Here is a 15,428-nt window from a genome sequence, read left to right as displayed (position 1 = left end):
TTCAGCCTCAACCTATGCAGAGATTTTCCAGCTCGCAGGACAACAGTCTAAGTGGCAGCAGAAAGAGAGTGATCATCACCGGGAATGGATAACTCAACACGTAGCCCTTTATGCACACAAACATTGGCAGCCACCACAAGTTTTACAGCACCCTTTTCACAGTATCTGCTGTGATCATTCTGACCTTGCATGAAGTGTGGGATAGGTATATAAACAAACCTACTGTAACGGAACCGACCCAGACTGCGCTCGGGTACTTCCGTTAGAATACCGATTCCCTGTCCGAACACCAACAACAGACACCACAGCCGACCATACAAGACTAGACGACACCAGTCTTGAAGTAAACCGGAGTAGACTAGTTTATTTCAACACAGATACAAGATATATACACTCAGGGGACAATCCCCCCTCCCTGCATAATGACACAGGGCGGGGCAATCTACATTTAGTAACAAGAGACACACAGGTATTCAAACTTCACACCAGCAGACAGTCCCATCAGGAGAGAGGGCTGCTGGAGACACCCTCCACTAAGCTAATACACATAAACACAAACATCCCATAATAGTTTGCTCCAAAGCCAGACACACAATAGAACAATGGGATGCAACATCAAACAATCCACAACCCCCACCCCACTTATCTCCTAGACATGTCTACCCAATATTAGGACAGATCACCTTGTACCCCTAACAGGCACAGGGTGACTTACACATAAGAGGGATACGGAGAGCTGAGTCAGGGGTCTCCCCACCCCCAAACGTTCAGTTTGCTCTCCCTCTGCCTTCAGGGTGGTTAACAGTACATCTTTGGCATTAGCTGGAGGAATAGTTTCCCATTGTTGGTGTCAGTGGGAGGAATAATGCCCCATCCTTGGTGTCAGTGGGAGGAATAGTGCCCCATCATTGGTATCAGTGGGAGGAATAGTGCCCCATCATTGGTGTCAGTGGGAGGAATAGTGCCCATCATTGGTGTCAGTGGGAGGAATAGTGCCCATCATTGGTGTCAGTGGGAGGAATAGTGCCCCATCATTGGTATCAGTGGGAGGAATGGTGCCCCATCATTGGTGTCAGTGGGAGGAATAGTGCCCCATCATTGGTGTCAGTGGGAGGAATAGTGCTCCATCATTGGTATCAGTGAGAGGAATAGTGCCCCATCATTGGTATCAGTGGGAGGAATGGTGCCCCATCATTGGTGTCAGTGGGAGGAATAGTGCCCCATCATTGGTGTCAGTGGGAGGAATAGTGCCCCATCCTTGGTATCAGTGGGAGGAATAGTGCCCCATCCTTGGTGTCAGTGGAAGGAATAGTGCCCCATCATTGGTATCAGTGGGAGGAATAGTGCCCCATCCTTGGTGTCAGTGGGAGGAATAGTGCCCCATCATTGGTGTCAGTGGGAGGAATAGTGCCCCATCATTGGTGTCAGTGGGAGGAATAGTGCCCCATCATTGGTGTCAGTGGGAGGAATAGTGCCCCATCCTTGGTGTCAGTGGGAGGAATAGTGCCCCATCCTTGGTGTTAGTGGGAGGAATAATGCCCCATTGTTGCTGTCAGTGGGAGGGATAGGGTTCAATCTTTACAAGCCGTGTGAAGCTTGTCACCCAAAAAGGAGCAGGAGGTTCTTCTTGGACAAGAAGCACTCATAGGTCAGCCCTTTCACTTGTATCGCATGAAAATCATAATCTCAAAATTGCTTGGCGCTCGTTCCCACTACGGGACAATGTGAACGGGGCCTCCTAGCCTCCACTGCCTCTTCTTGGCTCCACTAGATCAACATCAATTTACATTCCCAGATAATGCGTGTGATTGAGGGTGACCTCCACAAGATTCCCCAGGAAAGGCGTTTTCCAGGTTGCATGGAAGCGTTCGTCGCTGTAGCGAGCTGTATGTTGTGACAATAGGCATTACACAATAATTTTTTTCAATATAAACCAGCGCAAAACACAAACTACCTCACAACAATAAGTGAGCAATAATGAATAATAACCATTACATTTTGGTATAAGTGTCACACAAAAAATTTATTAATTATTAAAATAAATGTAAAGTCCAGTGGTACATAAAATATAAAAAAAATCAAGTGACCCATACAAAAAGAAAAAAATCAGTGACTCATAAAAAAGAAAAAAAGAAAAAAATCAGTGACACATAAAAAAAAAAGTGACACATAAAAAAGAAAAAGTCCAGTGCCCCAAAGAAACTTTTGATTGAGAATCTTCAATGCTTATAGTGACCCTTCCACCATCCACCAGTGCAAAAACCAACATGAACCGCACTCGCCAGATAATAGTGAGTATAACGCCTTTCAGGATTATTTAGGGCTCCTGGACCCCCTTTAGGACCTCCACTATTTTCCACGTCAGAGATATGGATATTCCTCCAATTGTTCCCCTCGCCAACTCCACCAAGTTCCAGTGGTTCCAGCTTGGTGGAGTTGGCGAGGGGAACAATTGGAGGAATATCCATATCTCTGGGGTGGAAAATAGTGGAGGTCCTAAAGGGGGTCCAGGAGCCCTAAATAATCCTGAAAGGCGTTATACTCACTATTATCTGGTGAGTGCGGTTCATGTTGGTTTTTGCACTGGTGGATGGTGGAAGGGTCACTATAAGCATTGAAGATTCTCAATCAAAAGTTTCTTTGGGGCACTGGACTTTTTCTTTTTTATGTGTCACTTTTTTTTTTATGTGTCACTGGTTTTTTTCTTTTTGTATGGGTCACTGATTTTTTTCTTTTTGTATGGGTCACTTGATTTTTTTTATATTTTATGTACCACTGGACTTTAAATTAATTTTAATAATTAATTAATTTTTTGTGTGACACTTATACCAAAATGTAATGGTTATTATTCAATATTGCTCACTTATTGTTGTGAGGTAGTTTGTGTTTTGCGCTGGTTTATATTGAAAAAAATAAATTTTGGTTCTTATACCTGTGCACAGCGGCATTTCACTTAAAGAGGGTGTTAGTGAGTTGGTCCTGGGCGCTGTGTTTTTTCTATTTGCTTTACACAATAATTAAAGTGAAACCGTCTCGAAGAATACGATCACCAGCTGACCCTGCAGTCCTTGACATGCCTCCTCTAAGTGTCCGCAAGAATGCTCACTGAATGGCCCACCTCCCACCTCCACTTGAAAGCTCTTGAGCCCATCAGTTGACCAATAACACCTCAAGTTCTGCTTTGTGCTGAGTGTGGCAAGTCACATGACCCTCTGTACCACGGAGTAATGGGATTTTTATCACGCACAGGGAGGGGACACGGCATCAGTTTGGTGCTTCCGATCCTTTTTTGCGAAGGAGCTACGATGGTTGAAGAATCTATAGCACGAGTGTTGGCCCTCCAGCTGTTGCCAGACTACAAGTCCCATGAGTCATTGCAAGATTGACAGTTACGAGCATGAGTCCCAAAGGCAGAGGCATGATGGGACTTGTAGTTCCGCAACAGCTGGAGGGCTGCCAATTATACACCCTTGATTTACAGCATCCGTCATACTTCGGGGAGCTTTGTTTGCATGTTTTTTGTGGAAACAGGATCGCTTTAATGTATCTAAACACCACAAAGCAAAAACGCTGTTTAATTCATTTTTATTATATTCAAAGTAAACGCCCCCATCCATCCATCCATCCATCCATCCACCCGTGTCTCCATGATTTATTTTGCTGAGAAATTACTTTGAAAAACGCACCCCCTTAGGATTCCTGGCTGTGGCCTTTTTTCAGTAAGAGCAGATGGTTCATGTAGCATTGACTTCCTGGAATCCATCTGCCCTTAGTTCAGGTATAAGAGCAGGAGGGCATACTTAGCTGAGAAAATCAGAAGACTCCTGGGATGTATGACATTATTTGCCTAGGCAAGAAACCAGGAAGGAATGTAAAAAAAAAAATAAGTTCAAAACAAGTAAATCTAATGTTCCTTCTTATCTATTTACTAGGAGGATTAAAATTAGTCAATGTTGATTTTATTGATCAGTCGGTTCCTTTTATAAATTGATTGATCCTTTTATCGACCAATTGATCCTCCTTTTTATCGACCAGTTGATCCTTCCTTTTATCTACCAATTGATCCTTTATTTTTATCAACTGATTTATTTTTCCATCTATCGAGTGATTGATCCTTCCTTCTATCGACCGATTGATCCTTCCTTTTATCGACCGATTGATCCTCCCTTTTATCGACCGATTGATCCTCCCTTTTATCGACAGATTGATCCTCCCTTTTATCGACCGATTGATCCTTCCTTTTATCGACCGATTGATCCTTCCTTTTATCGACTGATTGACCCTCCCTTTTATCGACCGATTGACCCTCCCTTTTATCGACCGATTGACCCTCCCTTTTATCGACCGATTGACCCTCCCTTTTATCGACCGATTGACCCTCCCTTTTATCGACCGATTGATCCTTTTTATTGACCGATTGATCCTTCCTTTTATCGACCGATTGATCCTTCTATCGACCGATTGATCCATCCTTTTATTGACCGATTGATTCTATTTTTTATTGACCGATTGATCCTTCATTTTATCGACTGATTGATCCTTCCTTCTATTGAGAAATTCATTCTTTCTTGTATCGATCGATCAAAGGAAAGATCAATCAGTCAGTCAAAGGAAGGGTCGGTCAGTCGATCGAAGGAAGGCTTCAAAATTGTAGGTGTATCAAAATCCATGGATGAAATCCAGGGAGGAGAGGTGGAAGAAAAAAAAAAACACTGAATCCATCAAAGTCGCATAGGAATGCTGAGTTGATTAGAAGGGCACCATTGAGTATAATGTGATTTCCCATGTCATGTGATTCTGTAAACCACGGCTTGAGAACTTCGCACAGGTGCATTGCATTTTTTATGCATTTTTTGTGTGTTTATGTGGTTCCCATTCATTTCATAGGAGGGATATGCATTTTTTTGTGTGGTGTTTTTTTTAACTGCAACTGAAGTGCTCCGGACCAATGTGTGAAGAGCTTACATAGCATGCAAAGTGATGATGCAGTTTTCCTCCTCTTCTTCTTTTTTTTTTTTTTTTTTTTTTACTGAAGAACGCAACAAAAGCAGATTAGTGTGAAAGCAGCCCTAAGCTGAAAGTTCAATTGTACTTTTACAAAAAAAAAAGAGTTTTCAATTAATAATCACTGAGATTATTTGCCTGTTTAGATTCACATATATATATCAAAAGGGGGAAAAATGATAGAAATAAAAAGAAAAATGTAAATATTGTTTGCGTTTTTTTCTGTAACATGCCTGTGACTAATGGCAGCCAGGACAGTTGTACTACTGCTTACTAGTATACGGCCTTCCTATTATCTGTGACCCGCTGCCTTGTGTTCTCTCCGCCGTGGGCTGATTTCCACTGCGTGGGAAGCAATGCACTGTCGATGAAGGAGCCCCTTCAGAGATGTGTTTTTGCTTCCCACTCATTTCAGAGATTTCCATGAAGAGTCTTTTCGCCCTTCCTCATTGTCATTTAGTTATTTTGGGTATTTTTTTGCATTCTCTGCCAGTACAGGCCATTAATCGGGAAGCTCACACAGAACGACCTCCTGTGTAGTTTTGTAGCTCATACAAGCTACAGAAAGACAAACTGAATGATCACAGAGATCACATGGTACAAGGCTATTCACAACAGTTCTCAATGGTTGCAAGAATGTGTAAAAAAAAAAAAAAAAAAAAAAATCACCCCCCACAAGTAGTACAGTGTCACCATGGTGACACTTTACTGCTAGGGTGACAGTATGTAAAAAAAAAAAAAAAAAACATAAATAATAAAAAAGTAAAAAAAAAGTTTAAAAATTATTATTTTTGGTTATAAATTAATTTGGGTTTTTTTTTTTTACTAAAAAGATAACGGAATACATTTTGGCCAAGATTTATGGTGAAATATTATTTATTTGCAAAATGTTATAAGAAAAACACTTTTTTTAAAAATTTTGGGATTTTTTAATTTACATAGCAAAAAAAATAAAAATCCCAGTGGTGATTAAATACCACCAAAATAAAGCTTTATCTGTCTCAAAAAAATGCTACAGTGTTGCATGACAGCGCAAATGTCATTCAAAATGTGACAGCACTGAAAGCTGAAAATTGGCCTGGACAGGAAGGGGGTAAAAGTGTCCGGACTAGAAGTGGTTAAAGAAGTTTTGACCGGAGTTCTCCTTTAAGCGTTGACAATAAAACCTGGAAGCTGACTGGTTTCTGTGCAGAGCTGCACCAGGTTTTGCACGCTCCAGTTTTAGTAAACCCGCCCCATTGTTTTTTATGGTACCCATCCTCATTTCATTTTCCAAGGCCAGCTAATATCCTATTGCTTTGGTTTACTAGTGACATTGTGACTGATTCTCTCCTAGGTGGAACAGTTTAAGCAAGATCCAAGTCCACAGAAATGTCTTCATTCTATTTTTCATGTTGACACCGGAGATGAAATCCTGTCCTATCAGAATTATGGCCATATCCAGGTGAGATATTTGGTCTTTTGATCCCTGCAAAATATGTATTGAAGGTCGGTCGCATTTCTTACCCATCGCAAAAGGGCCCCTGGTATGCAGTTAACAAACTATGTATCCAGGGAAGGACTGCCATGAGAACCACCATTGACCCCTGAAATGGTCCACAATTACTTTTGAACGTTTGTTGTGTGTGGCTTCTCTTTGTGCCACCCATGCATTTATTGAACTGTTGTTATGGTTTGTGCATATAGTTGTTCATAGATGTAACTAAACTGTATAGACCTAAAGATAATGTATGTTCTTTCTCACAGTTCTTTTCTGATTTACATTCATCTTCATGATGACCAGAGGTCCAGGCAAATGTTTTATCAGGTGCCGTCACTCTTTGGACACACTGCATACAGTGTTCTGCCATCAGAGTTGTAAACAATAAACAGTGCAGCGCTCAAAAAATAAAGACAGTATAAAGTCTATGCGATATCCATGGTGTTGTCTGGATTAGATGAAAAACTTCCAAAGTATTTACTGCTTCAAAATAATAGCAATGCGCACTCACCAGAAACGCATGGATTATGCGTATGTAGGAATAATCATCCCAGATGTCAGATCCATCGAAGACCAGGTGGTGGGCATCCTTCTCACGGTGGGTCATCAAAGACTCCAAATCAGATCCAGAGGTCCCCTTATGGTTAGTCAGGTAATCCTCACTGGTAGTATTGATCCCTCTTCTGGATGGTATAGGCACCCTCTCTGTGGGGGTAATAGCTCCACAAAGGAGCCCCAAGAAATAGGTGCCAAAGATAGTGTAGTATGTTCTTAGATGATTTTATTTGTCAAAAGCAGCAATAGGGCAGTATGCACATCACAACATATATTAGGAAGTGAAAGACAGCATTACTGACCCCAATAAAGATGGCCGCCGGGCCTCCTCGTGGCTCCGGCGGTAGGAAATGACGTCACGCTCTGCACAGCTCCTCCTATATTATTATATATTATTTTGAAGCAGTAAATACTCTGAAAGTTTTTCATCTGATCCAGACAACACCATGAATATCACATAGATTTTATACTGCCTTTATTTTTTGAGCGCTGCACTCACATTACACTTACATTTATATACATATATTTTGAAGGTATTGTGGTTACCTGGAGTGTTCTAGCTGCTGTATATATTTGAGAGCGCTCACTACAATTTGTTTTATCATCTGTTTGCCATCATAGTTGTCTTCCCATATTTCCATTATTTGTAAGCCTCTACATTGAGATATTGTGATGTAGGCCCCTTTTGCCTATTGAACCTCAAGGCCAACAGTTCCCCTGTATGTCTGGGACACAGCAATCCATTGTGGAAAAATGGACATCTTAACTGAGGTAGACGTTCAGGATGATATAGGTTGCTGGTGCACATTCCGCCATTGTCAGCAATGGTTTCAAGAGAACTTTGGCTTTTGCAAACGGTTGCATGTTGGCCATCCAACCTTCACATGATGTTTGGTAACCCAGGGGCCATACGGATGTACATGCATGAGTTCATGTTTATCCATCACGAGGTTTGCCTTAAAATAAAACTAAGCTGTTGGCTGTAGAAATTCTGGTCAATAAACTCTGAGCTCCGTCAGTGGGGAGTGATAGTGAATACTGAGGTTACCCAACAACCTGCCCTCCAGTCCCCTCTTAAGCTCAATAGGCAGCAGGCAAGGTTGTTTACATGCCGCCATCACGTCTATGATGGACCCATTTTACACCTACCTGTATGTGTTGCAGTAGCACCCCCCGATACGTTGGATATTCATTGTCATCCCAGCACACTGAAGGAATGCACTGGTATTGCAATGCTCTGCAACCCACAATATCACCATTAAGGTCTCATGCACACTGGAAGTTTTTACAGCTATCTGTTTATGGCGTCAGGCATTTTTTTCCTGCAGCCAGCAAACTCCCAAGCATGTTATCCTACGTGTCCATGTACATATAGGCTTTTATCAGCGTTTTTTGGCAGTAGGATTTTCAGGCTGGAAAAAAACAGAACTACTGTGTTTGAAGAGGAGTTTTTCAGCTGGAAAAATGCTCTAACACTGCAAAATTGCTGGAAAATGTGGCTATCTGGCGTTTATGAACTTTTTTGTTTTAAACTCCAAGCTTCTTCTTCTTCTTTTTTTTTTTTTTTTAAAGCAATAGTTTGGGACACTGCCATTTTTTTTACAGTAAATTCCTACATTTCCCAGTGTGCCTTCCTGCTCTTGTGTTCATTGTCTGACCTGTGCTGTGTGCAAACAGGGACATTTTCCAATGTCCTTTGCTGCCTCATTGTCTCAGCTAGTAGAACTGTGTGCAAATAGAAAATTCCTTTTATGGACATTTCCCAGTGTCCTTTGCTGCCTCGTTGTCTCAGCTAGCAGAACTGTGAGCAGACAGAAAATTCCTTTTATGGACATTCCCAATGTACTTTGCTGCCTCATTGCCTCCGCTAGCAGAACTGTGTGTAAACAGAAAATTCCTTTTATGGACATTTCCCAGTGTACTTTGCTGCCTCATTGTCTCAGCTAGCAGAACTGTGTGCATACAGGAAATTCCTTTTATGGACATTTCCTAAAGTCCTTTTGTTGCCTCATTGTCTCCGCTATCAGAACTGTATGTAAACAGAAAATTCCTTTTATGGACATTTCCCAAAGTCCTTTACTGCCTCATTGTCTCCGCTAGCAGAACTGTGTGCAGACAGGAAATTCCTTTTATGAACATTTCCCAGTGTCTTTTGCTGCCTCATTGTCTCCGCTAGCAGAACTGTGTGCAGACAGGAAATTCCTTTTATGAACATTTCCCAATGTACTGTGCTGCCTCATTGTCTCCGCTAGCAGAACTGTGTGCAGACAGGAAATTCCTTTTATGAACATTTCCCAATGTACTGTGCTGCCTCATTGTCTCCGCTAGCAGAACTGTGTGCAAACAGGAAATTCCTTTTATGGACATTCCCCAAGTCCTTCGTTGCCTTATTGCATCAGCTACAGAACTGTGAGCAAACAGGAAATCCCTTTTATGGATATATGGAGGGATATACAACAGGTTATCAAAGAATGGGTCCAGAGTCTTCGACGACGGCTCCTTCTCTCCTCCAGCTGTCTCTGTCTCTTCTCCATCCTTACCAGGATCTGTAGCATAGCCTCATCAATTTTCCGCATTACAGGATCCATAATGGACGCAGCCAGAAAACGAAAGAGAGCTCCTGAACAACACTGTGCTCTCTCCGCTCTGAAAATGGTGACTGCGCAACTACGCAATGACTATTCAGAGATGCATTGTGGGAAAGTGGGGTTAAAAATAGCAGAGGTGTTTTCCTGCTAAAGAAAAGCTAACAAAAAAAAAAAACTGCAAAACTCATGTTTTTAACGCAGCAACGCTACTTGCATTTTATTACGTCCAGTGTTCATGAGGCCTAAACGTTAACCCCTTCACGGCAGCGCCTCCCGGCCCTTTAAGGGTTTCAGAAGCGGGGCGGGGTTTAGGGTCATGTGTCACGGCGGTCACATGATCGGGAAAGGTCCCGATCGAAAGAGGAGATTGGGACCTTTCCGTGAGTATCGGACATGTGTACTGGGAGCGCGCAGGGCACGCGCTCTCAGCACATATGTCTTTTTTTAATAGAACGCAAATGTGCGGCCGCTCGGCGTCTAGGCCCAGATGCCGGGAGGCCGCACATTTGCGTTCGGCCGGCGTGAAGAGTTTAAATGAGCTGGCAGCCCATACAAATCAATGATCTGTTTTGACGCAACTTGTGGTAACCAGCCTGCTTTGCTTTTCATAGACATTTGCCGGCTTTGTTAAGACATTCAGCTAACAAAACAAGCCATTGTTGAACGCAATTCATTTTCTATCTTTGAAATGCTCCCGAATAAATTCTTCTTTTCATCGTGAACTCGCACCTCCCATTACTTGAGTGCATTACAATTAATGTCTGCACTCCAACCGCTTACACGTTAAACGTTGTTTGCCAACAATAGGAGCGCACTCGTTAACCAGCCCACGTCAGTGAGTTAAGAGCACATTAGAGCAGACTTAGCTGGTTGTTCAATAGAGCTCTGTGTATTCTGTCCGCAGTCTACGTCCCACTGCAGGTAGCCCATCTATTGTCACAGCCAAGAGCACACTGCTGTGTCCCCAGATACCCAGCCTATTGTTTGAGCCATTATTCAAATAGTTCCCGTTCTTTTCTTGCCAATAATGCAGTCATGTAGATAAATGGGAAGCAGTTTGCCATAAGTGATTTGAAATAATTACCTGAAGTCTAATTTGTGTTTCTAAGCAAAAGTTAATAGTTGGCTCCAGGAGACTCTCAGCTTCCTGAAAGAGACACCATTTCTTTCTTTTAAAATGGGCTCCTTGGCACCTTAGATGGTAAAACACACCTAATGCTTTCACTGAAATGTCTTTATTGTTTGGTGGCTGTAAAAGTAGAAAGCTTGCCTCCGGTAAGTCCTCATGCACACTGGATGTTTTTACAGCGGCTGTTTTTGGCTTTTGACGTTTTTTACATTTTTTTTCTACAGCCAGTAAACCCCCCACCATGTTATCCTATGTTTTTATATATATATTTGGTTTGGTCCCGAGATTACCCTTTCTTTCCCAGAAGTCACACATCCCCCCACCTTCTTCTTAGTTTCCTCCTCTGGTCCCTTCTCCCCTCCTCTCCCTCTTTTTCCTTCTCCCCTCCTCTCCCTCTTTTTCCTTCTCCCCTCCTCTCCCTCTTTTTCCTTCTCCCCTCCTCTCCCTCTTTTTCCTTCTCCCCTCCTCTCCCTCTTTTTCCTTCTCCCCTCCTCTCCCTCTTTTTCCTTCTCCCCTCCTCTCCCTCTTTTTCCTTCTCCCCTCCTCTCCCTCTTTTTCCTTCTCCCCTCTTCTCCCTCTTTTTCCTTCTCCCCTCCTCTCCCTCTTTTTCCTTCTCCCCTCCTCTCCCTCTTTTTCCTTCTCACCTCTGCCTTTCTCTGTCTCATATGGAACCTTTACGCAGTTTTAGGGAGTAATGTTCCCCTTTTAGAGCTTGACCATGTCTCATCTCCCTTTGTTCTGCAAAACTTCCAAATATCTCCCAATGGCTCCTCGTGACATGTTTTTTATACGACATCCCCTCCCTGTCGTAGGCCAACCTGCTCCCTTTATCCCTCTCTTTTTTGTTGTACATGTATCTGAAATGTCTTATGCTTGTTTTTTTTTTTTTGGCACTGGAAAAATCAATAAAATGTTGGAAAAAAAAAAATAAAAGTTATAAATAATGTCTAGCCGCAATGCACCTAGTGACCCCTCGTATTAGTCGAGGAAATCGCCAATATATCAAAACATAGTGCTGCGCTAGTTACATCATAATATACATGATCTTAAATCTCAAACAATCTCTTAACATACTGTGATTAATATATTCCAGTGCATGTAAATCAACACACATGTATATGTAGTGACTATCAAATGTCCCAAAATTAAATTAAGTCCAAATCGTCGGGGCGGGGCTTGGATTACATCACCATGTCCATACGGAATCTGGCTTGGTGATCTGGATAGCACACAGCGACAACTACAAATATTGCAACATTATTATTATTATTATACAGTATTTATATAGCGCCAAAGGGTATGCTCAGCGCTGTACAGTAGCAAGGGGGACAGAACATGAGACAAAACAGTAACAATACAATACACGAGGGGTTCGAGGGCCCTGCTCTTCCGAGCTTACAGTCTAGAAGGGAGGGGAAGGTGGTACAGGAGGAAATGGCTGTGGGGGATGGAGTGGTGGGAGGAGTGGAGGAGGTTAGGTGAGGTCAGATGTTAGGTGAGGTTGGGGTAGGCTTCTCTGAAGAGATGGGTTTGCAGGGTACGCCTGAAGGTGAGGAGGGTAGGTCACAGTCTGATGGATTGGAGTAGGGAGTTCCAGAGGATGGGGGAAGTCCTGGAGAAGTCCTGCAATTGGGCGTGGGAGGAGGAGACCAGGGAGCTAGAGAGCAGGAGGTCCTGTGAGGAGCAGAGGGCACGAGTAGGGTAGTATTTGGGTATCAGGTTGGTTAGGTAGTTTGGGGCAGCGTTGTGAATGGCTTTGTAGGTCAGAGTTAGCAGTTTGAATTTGATGCGTTGGGCAATCGGGAGCCAGTGAAGGGATTGGCAGAGGGGGGAGGCAGATGTGGAGCGCTTGGTGAGGTGGATGAGTCTGGCCGCTGAGTTCAGGATCGACTGGAGCGGGGATAGCGTTCGTTTGGGTAGGCCGGTGAGGAGGGAGTTGCAGTAGTCCAGGCGTGAGATAATAAGGGAGTGTACGAGTTGTTTGGTGGTGTCTGGGGTGAGGAATGTGTGTATCTTGGAGATGTTGTAGAGGTGGAGCCTGCAAGATCTAGATAGCAGTTGGATGTGGGGTAGGAAGGAGAGGTGTAGACCTCGGTGCTGGAAGGCACCTTTCACATGTAAGTGCGACTTACTGGTTTTAATAATAAAGTGTATTAGGGATAAGGCACTATGTGCAAATTCTTTACATTTTATGGAGCGGAGTTGAGAGGAGGAGGAGATTTGGATGAAACATTGGAAACTACATTGCAGAGGAAGAATCTATCCTGGTCCTGGTGGCAGGAGTAATAAAAGTGCTGTTGACCGACTACTTGGTGAGAGGTCATTATTGTAAGGTGAGGGTCCACCTGGTGATGGTCCGGCACTGAATTGTATGCTGTATGCACACATGGAGGTGAAGTTTTGACTGCAAAACACATTTAAAGCTAATCATTGGCTTTATATTTGTATTTTTTTTATTTAATATTGGGACATTTGATAGTCACTACATATAGATGTGTTGATTTACATGCACTGGAATATATTATATTATTCACAGTATGTGGAACATTTTTTGAGATTTAAGATCATTTATATTATGATGTAACTAGCACAGCACTATTTTTTGATATATTGTACATCCATTATTACAGCCCTGAGGAAGTGGGAGGCATTTTCCCTGAAACACGTTGGTGGTATATTTTACCTTCCACTAACATTTAAAATAGACTCTTGAGTGATATGAACTTTTGTACTGGTCACTCATCTACACCAGCCTTTCTCAACCAGGGTGCCCTGAGGTTTCTTCAGGGGTGCCTTGGCAAAATTTCTAAAAAAATGCCTAAAACCTGTATACAAGCCAGCAGGTGGAACAAGTTTGCCTTTTAGTTACGCAAAGCCACAGGTTGTCATTGTGCACCATTACAACCTTCTAGCCACCAGCGTCCTGACAACCAATGACATCGTCAGTTGATAAGGAGGAAGTTGGTTGCCTGCACCTGGTTTGACCCTCCCCCACCTTTCTCCATCAGTCCCAGGATCACATTAGCTCAGTGATGGACAGAAACTGAGGGAGAAGAGAAACATTGGAATACTAGTCCGTACCAGTGGGCAAAGGTGTATTTGCTTTGTAAGAATAAATCCCCTCTAATGTTGGGTGTCCTACATGTGTGGATGTTGCTGCATTATATAGAACTATTAGAATAGCTTTTCACATTTTAGAATGGGGTGCCCTTTAAAATGATGGACAGTCTTGAGGCACCCCATTTGAGAATGGGGTGCCTCAAGACTGTCCATAATTTTAAAAAAGGGTGCCTCGGGACTGTCCCATCATTTTAAAGGGTGCCTCGGGATATTATTCACAGTATGTGGAACATTTTTTGAGATTTAAGATCATTTATATTATGATGTAACTAGCACAGCACTATTTTTTTAGATATTGTACATCTATTATTACAGCCCTGAGGAAGTGGGAGGCATTTTCCCTGAAACACGGTGGCGGTATCGGTTACCTTCCACTAACATTTGAAATAGACTCTTGAGAGTTATATAAAACTATTAGAATAGTTTTTCACATTTTAGAATGGGGTGCCTTAAGACTGTCCATATTTTAAAGGGTGCCTCTGGACTGTCCATTTTAAAGGGTGCCTCTGGACTGTCCATTTTAAAGGGTGCCTCTGGACTGTCCATTTTAAAGGGTGCCTCTGGACTGTCCATTTTAAAGGGTGCCTCTGGACTGTCCATAATTTTAAAGGGTGCCTCTGGACTGTCCATAATTTTAAAGGGTTCCTCGGGACTGTCCATAATTTTAAAGGGTTCCTCGGGACTGTCCATAATTTTAAAGGGCGCCTCGGGACTGTCCATAATTCTAAAGGGTGCCTTGGAACTGTCCATAATTTGAAAGGGTGCCTCGGAACTGTCCATCATTTTAAAGGGTGCCTCGGAACTGTCCATTTTAAAGGGTGCCTCTGGACTGTCCATCATTTTAAAGGATGCCTCGGAACTGTCCATAATTTTAAAGGGCGCCTCAGGACTGTCCATAATTTTAAAGGGCGCCTCAGGACTGTCCATAATTTTAAAGGGTGCCTGGGAACTGTCCATAATTTTAAAGGGTGCCTGGGAACTGTCCATAACTTTAAAGGGTGCCTCGGGACTGTCCATCAGTTTAAAGGGCGCCTCGGGACTGTCCATAATTTTAAAGGGCGCCTCAGGACTGTCCATCCTTTTAAAGGGTGCCTCAAGACTGTCCATAATTTTAAATGGTGCCTCGGAACTGTCCATCATTTTAAAGGGTGCCTCGGAACTGTCCATAATTTTAAAGGGTGCCTCGGGACTGTCCATAATTTTAAAGGGTGCCTCGGGACTGTCCATCATTTTAAAGGGTGCCTGGGAACTGTCCATAATTTTAAAGGGTGCCTCGGGACTATCCATCATTTTAAAGGATGCCTCGGGACTGTTCATCATTTTAATGGTTGCCTCGGGACTGTTCATCATTTTAATGGTTGTCTCGGGACTGTCCATCATTTTAAAGGGTGCTTTGACTGAAAAATGTTCAGAAACGCAGATCTACACCCACCCAAGGACACAGGAGGCCAGAAAGGGTGGTCCATATTCAGTGACCACATAAGCTGATGGCTATCTACACTGCAGAACCTTTTGGGGGTTTCAGGGGACCCATAGTACTCCACATGACTTC

The 15,428-nt window shown here is 42.9% G+C and overlaps 1 protein-coding gene across 1 annotated transcript in view; it reads left to right on the top strand.

Annotated features, from left to right (window-relative positions):
• The window catches only part of LOC149443946 (phosphorylase b kinase regulatory subunit beta-like), a gene marked incomplete at its 3' end in the record, with an annotated part of 249,711 nt that overhangs the window by 110,261 nt on the left and 124,022 nt on the right, over positions 1–15,428 (top strand). Inside the window, exon 5 of the mRNA XM_089655130.1 lies at positions 6,341–6,448. Within this exon, the coding sequence (XP_089511256.1) occupies positions 6,341–6,448 (108 nt within the window). The remainder of the gene's footprint in view (positions 1–6,340; positions 6,449–15,428) is intronic.

This window comes from Staurois parvus, unplaced genomic scaffold (genome assembly GCF_062004578.1).
Source record: "Staurois parvus isolate SC_StPar_1 unplaced genomic scaffold, SC_StPar_1.0 ptg000821l, whole genome shotgun sequence".
Lineage (NCBI taxonomy): Eukaryota > Metazoa > Chordata > Amphibia > Anura > Ranidae > Staurois > Staurois parvus.
The sequence above is the reverse complement of the archived record's forward strand: the minus strand, read 5'-3'. Positions and strand labels throughout refer to the sequence as shown.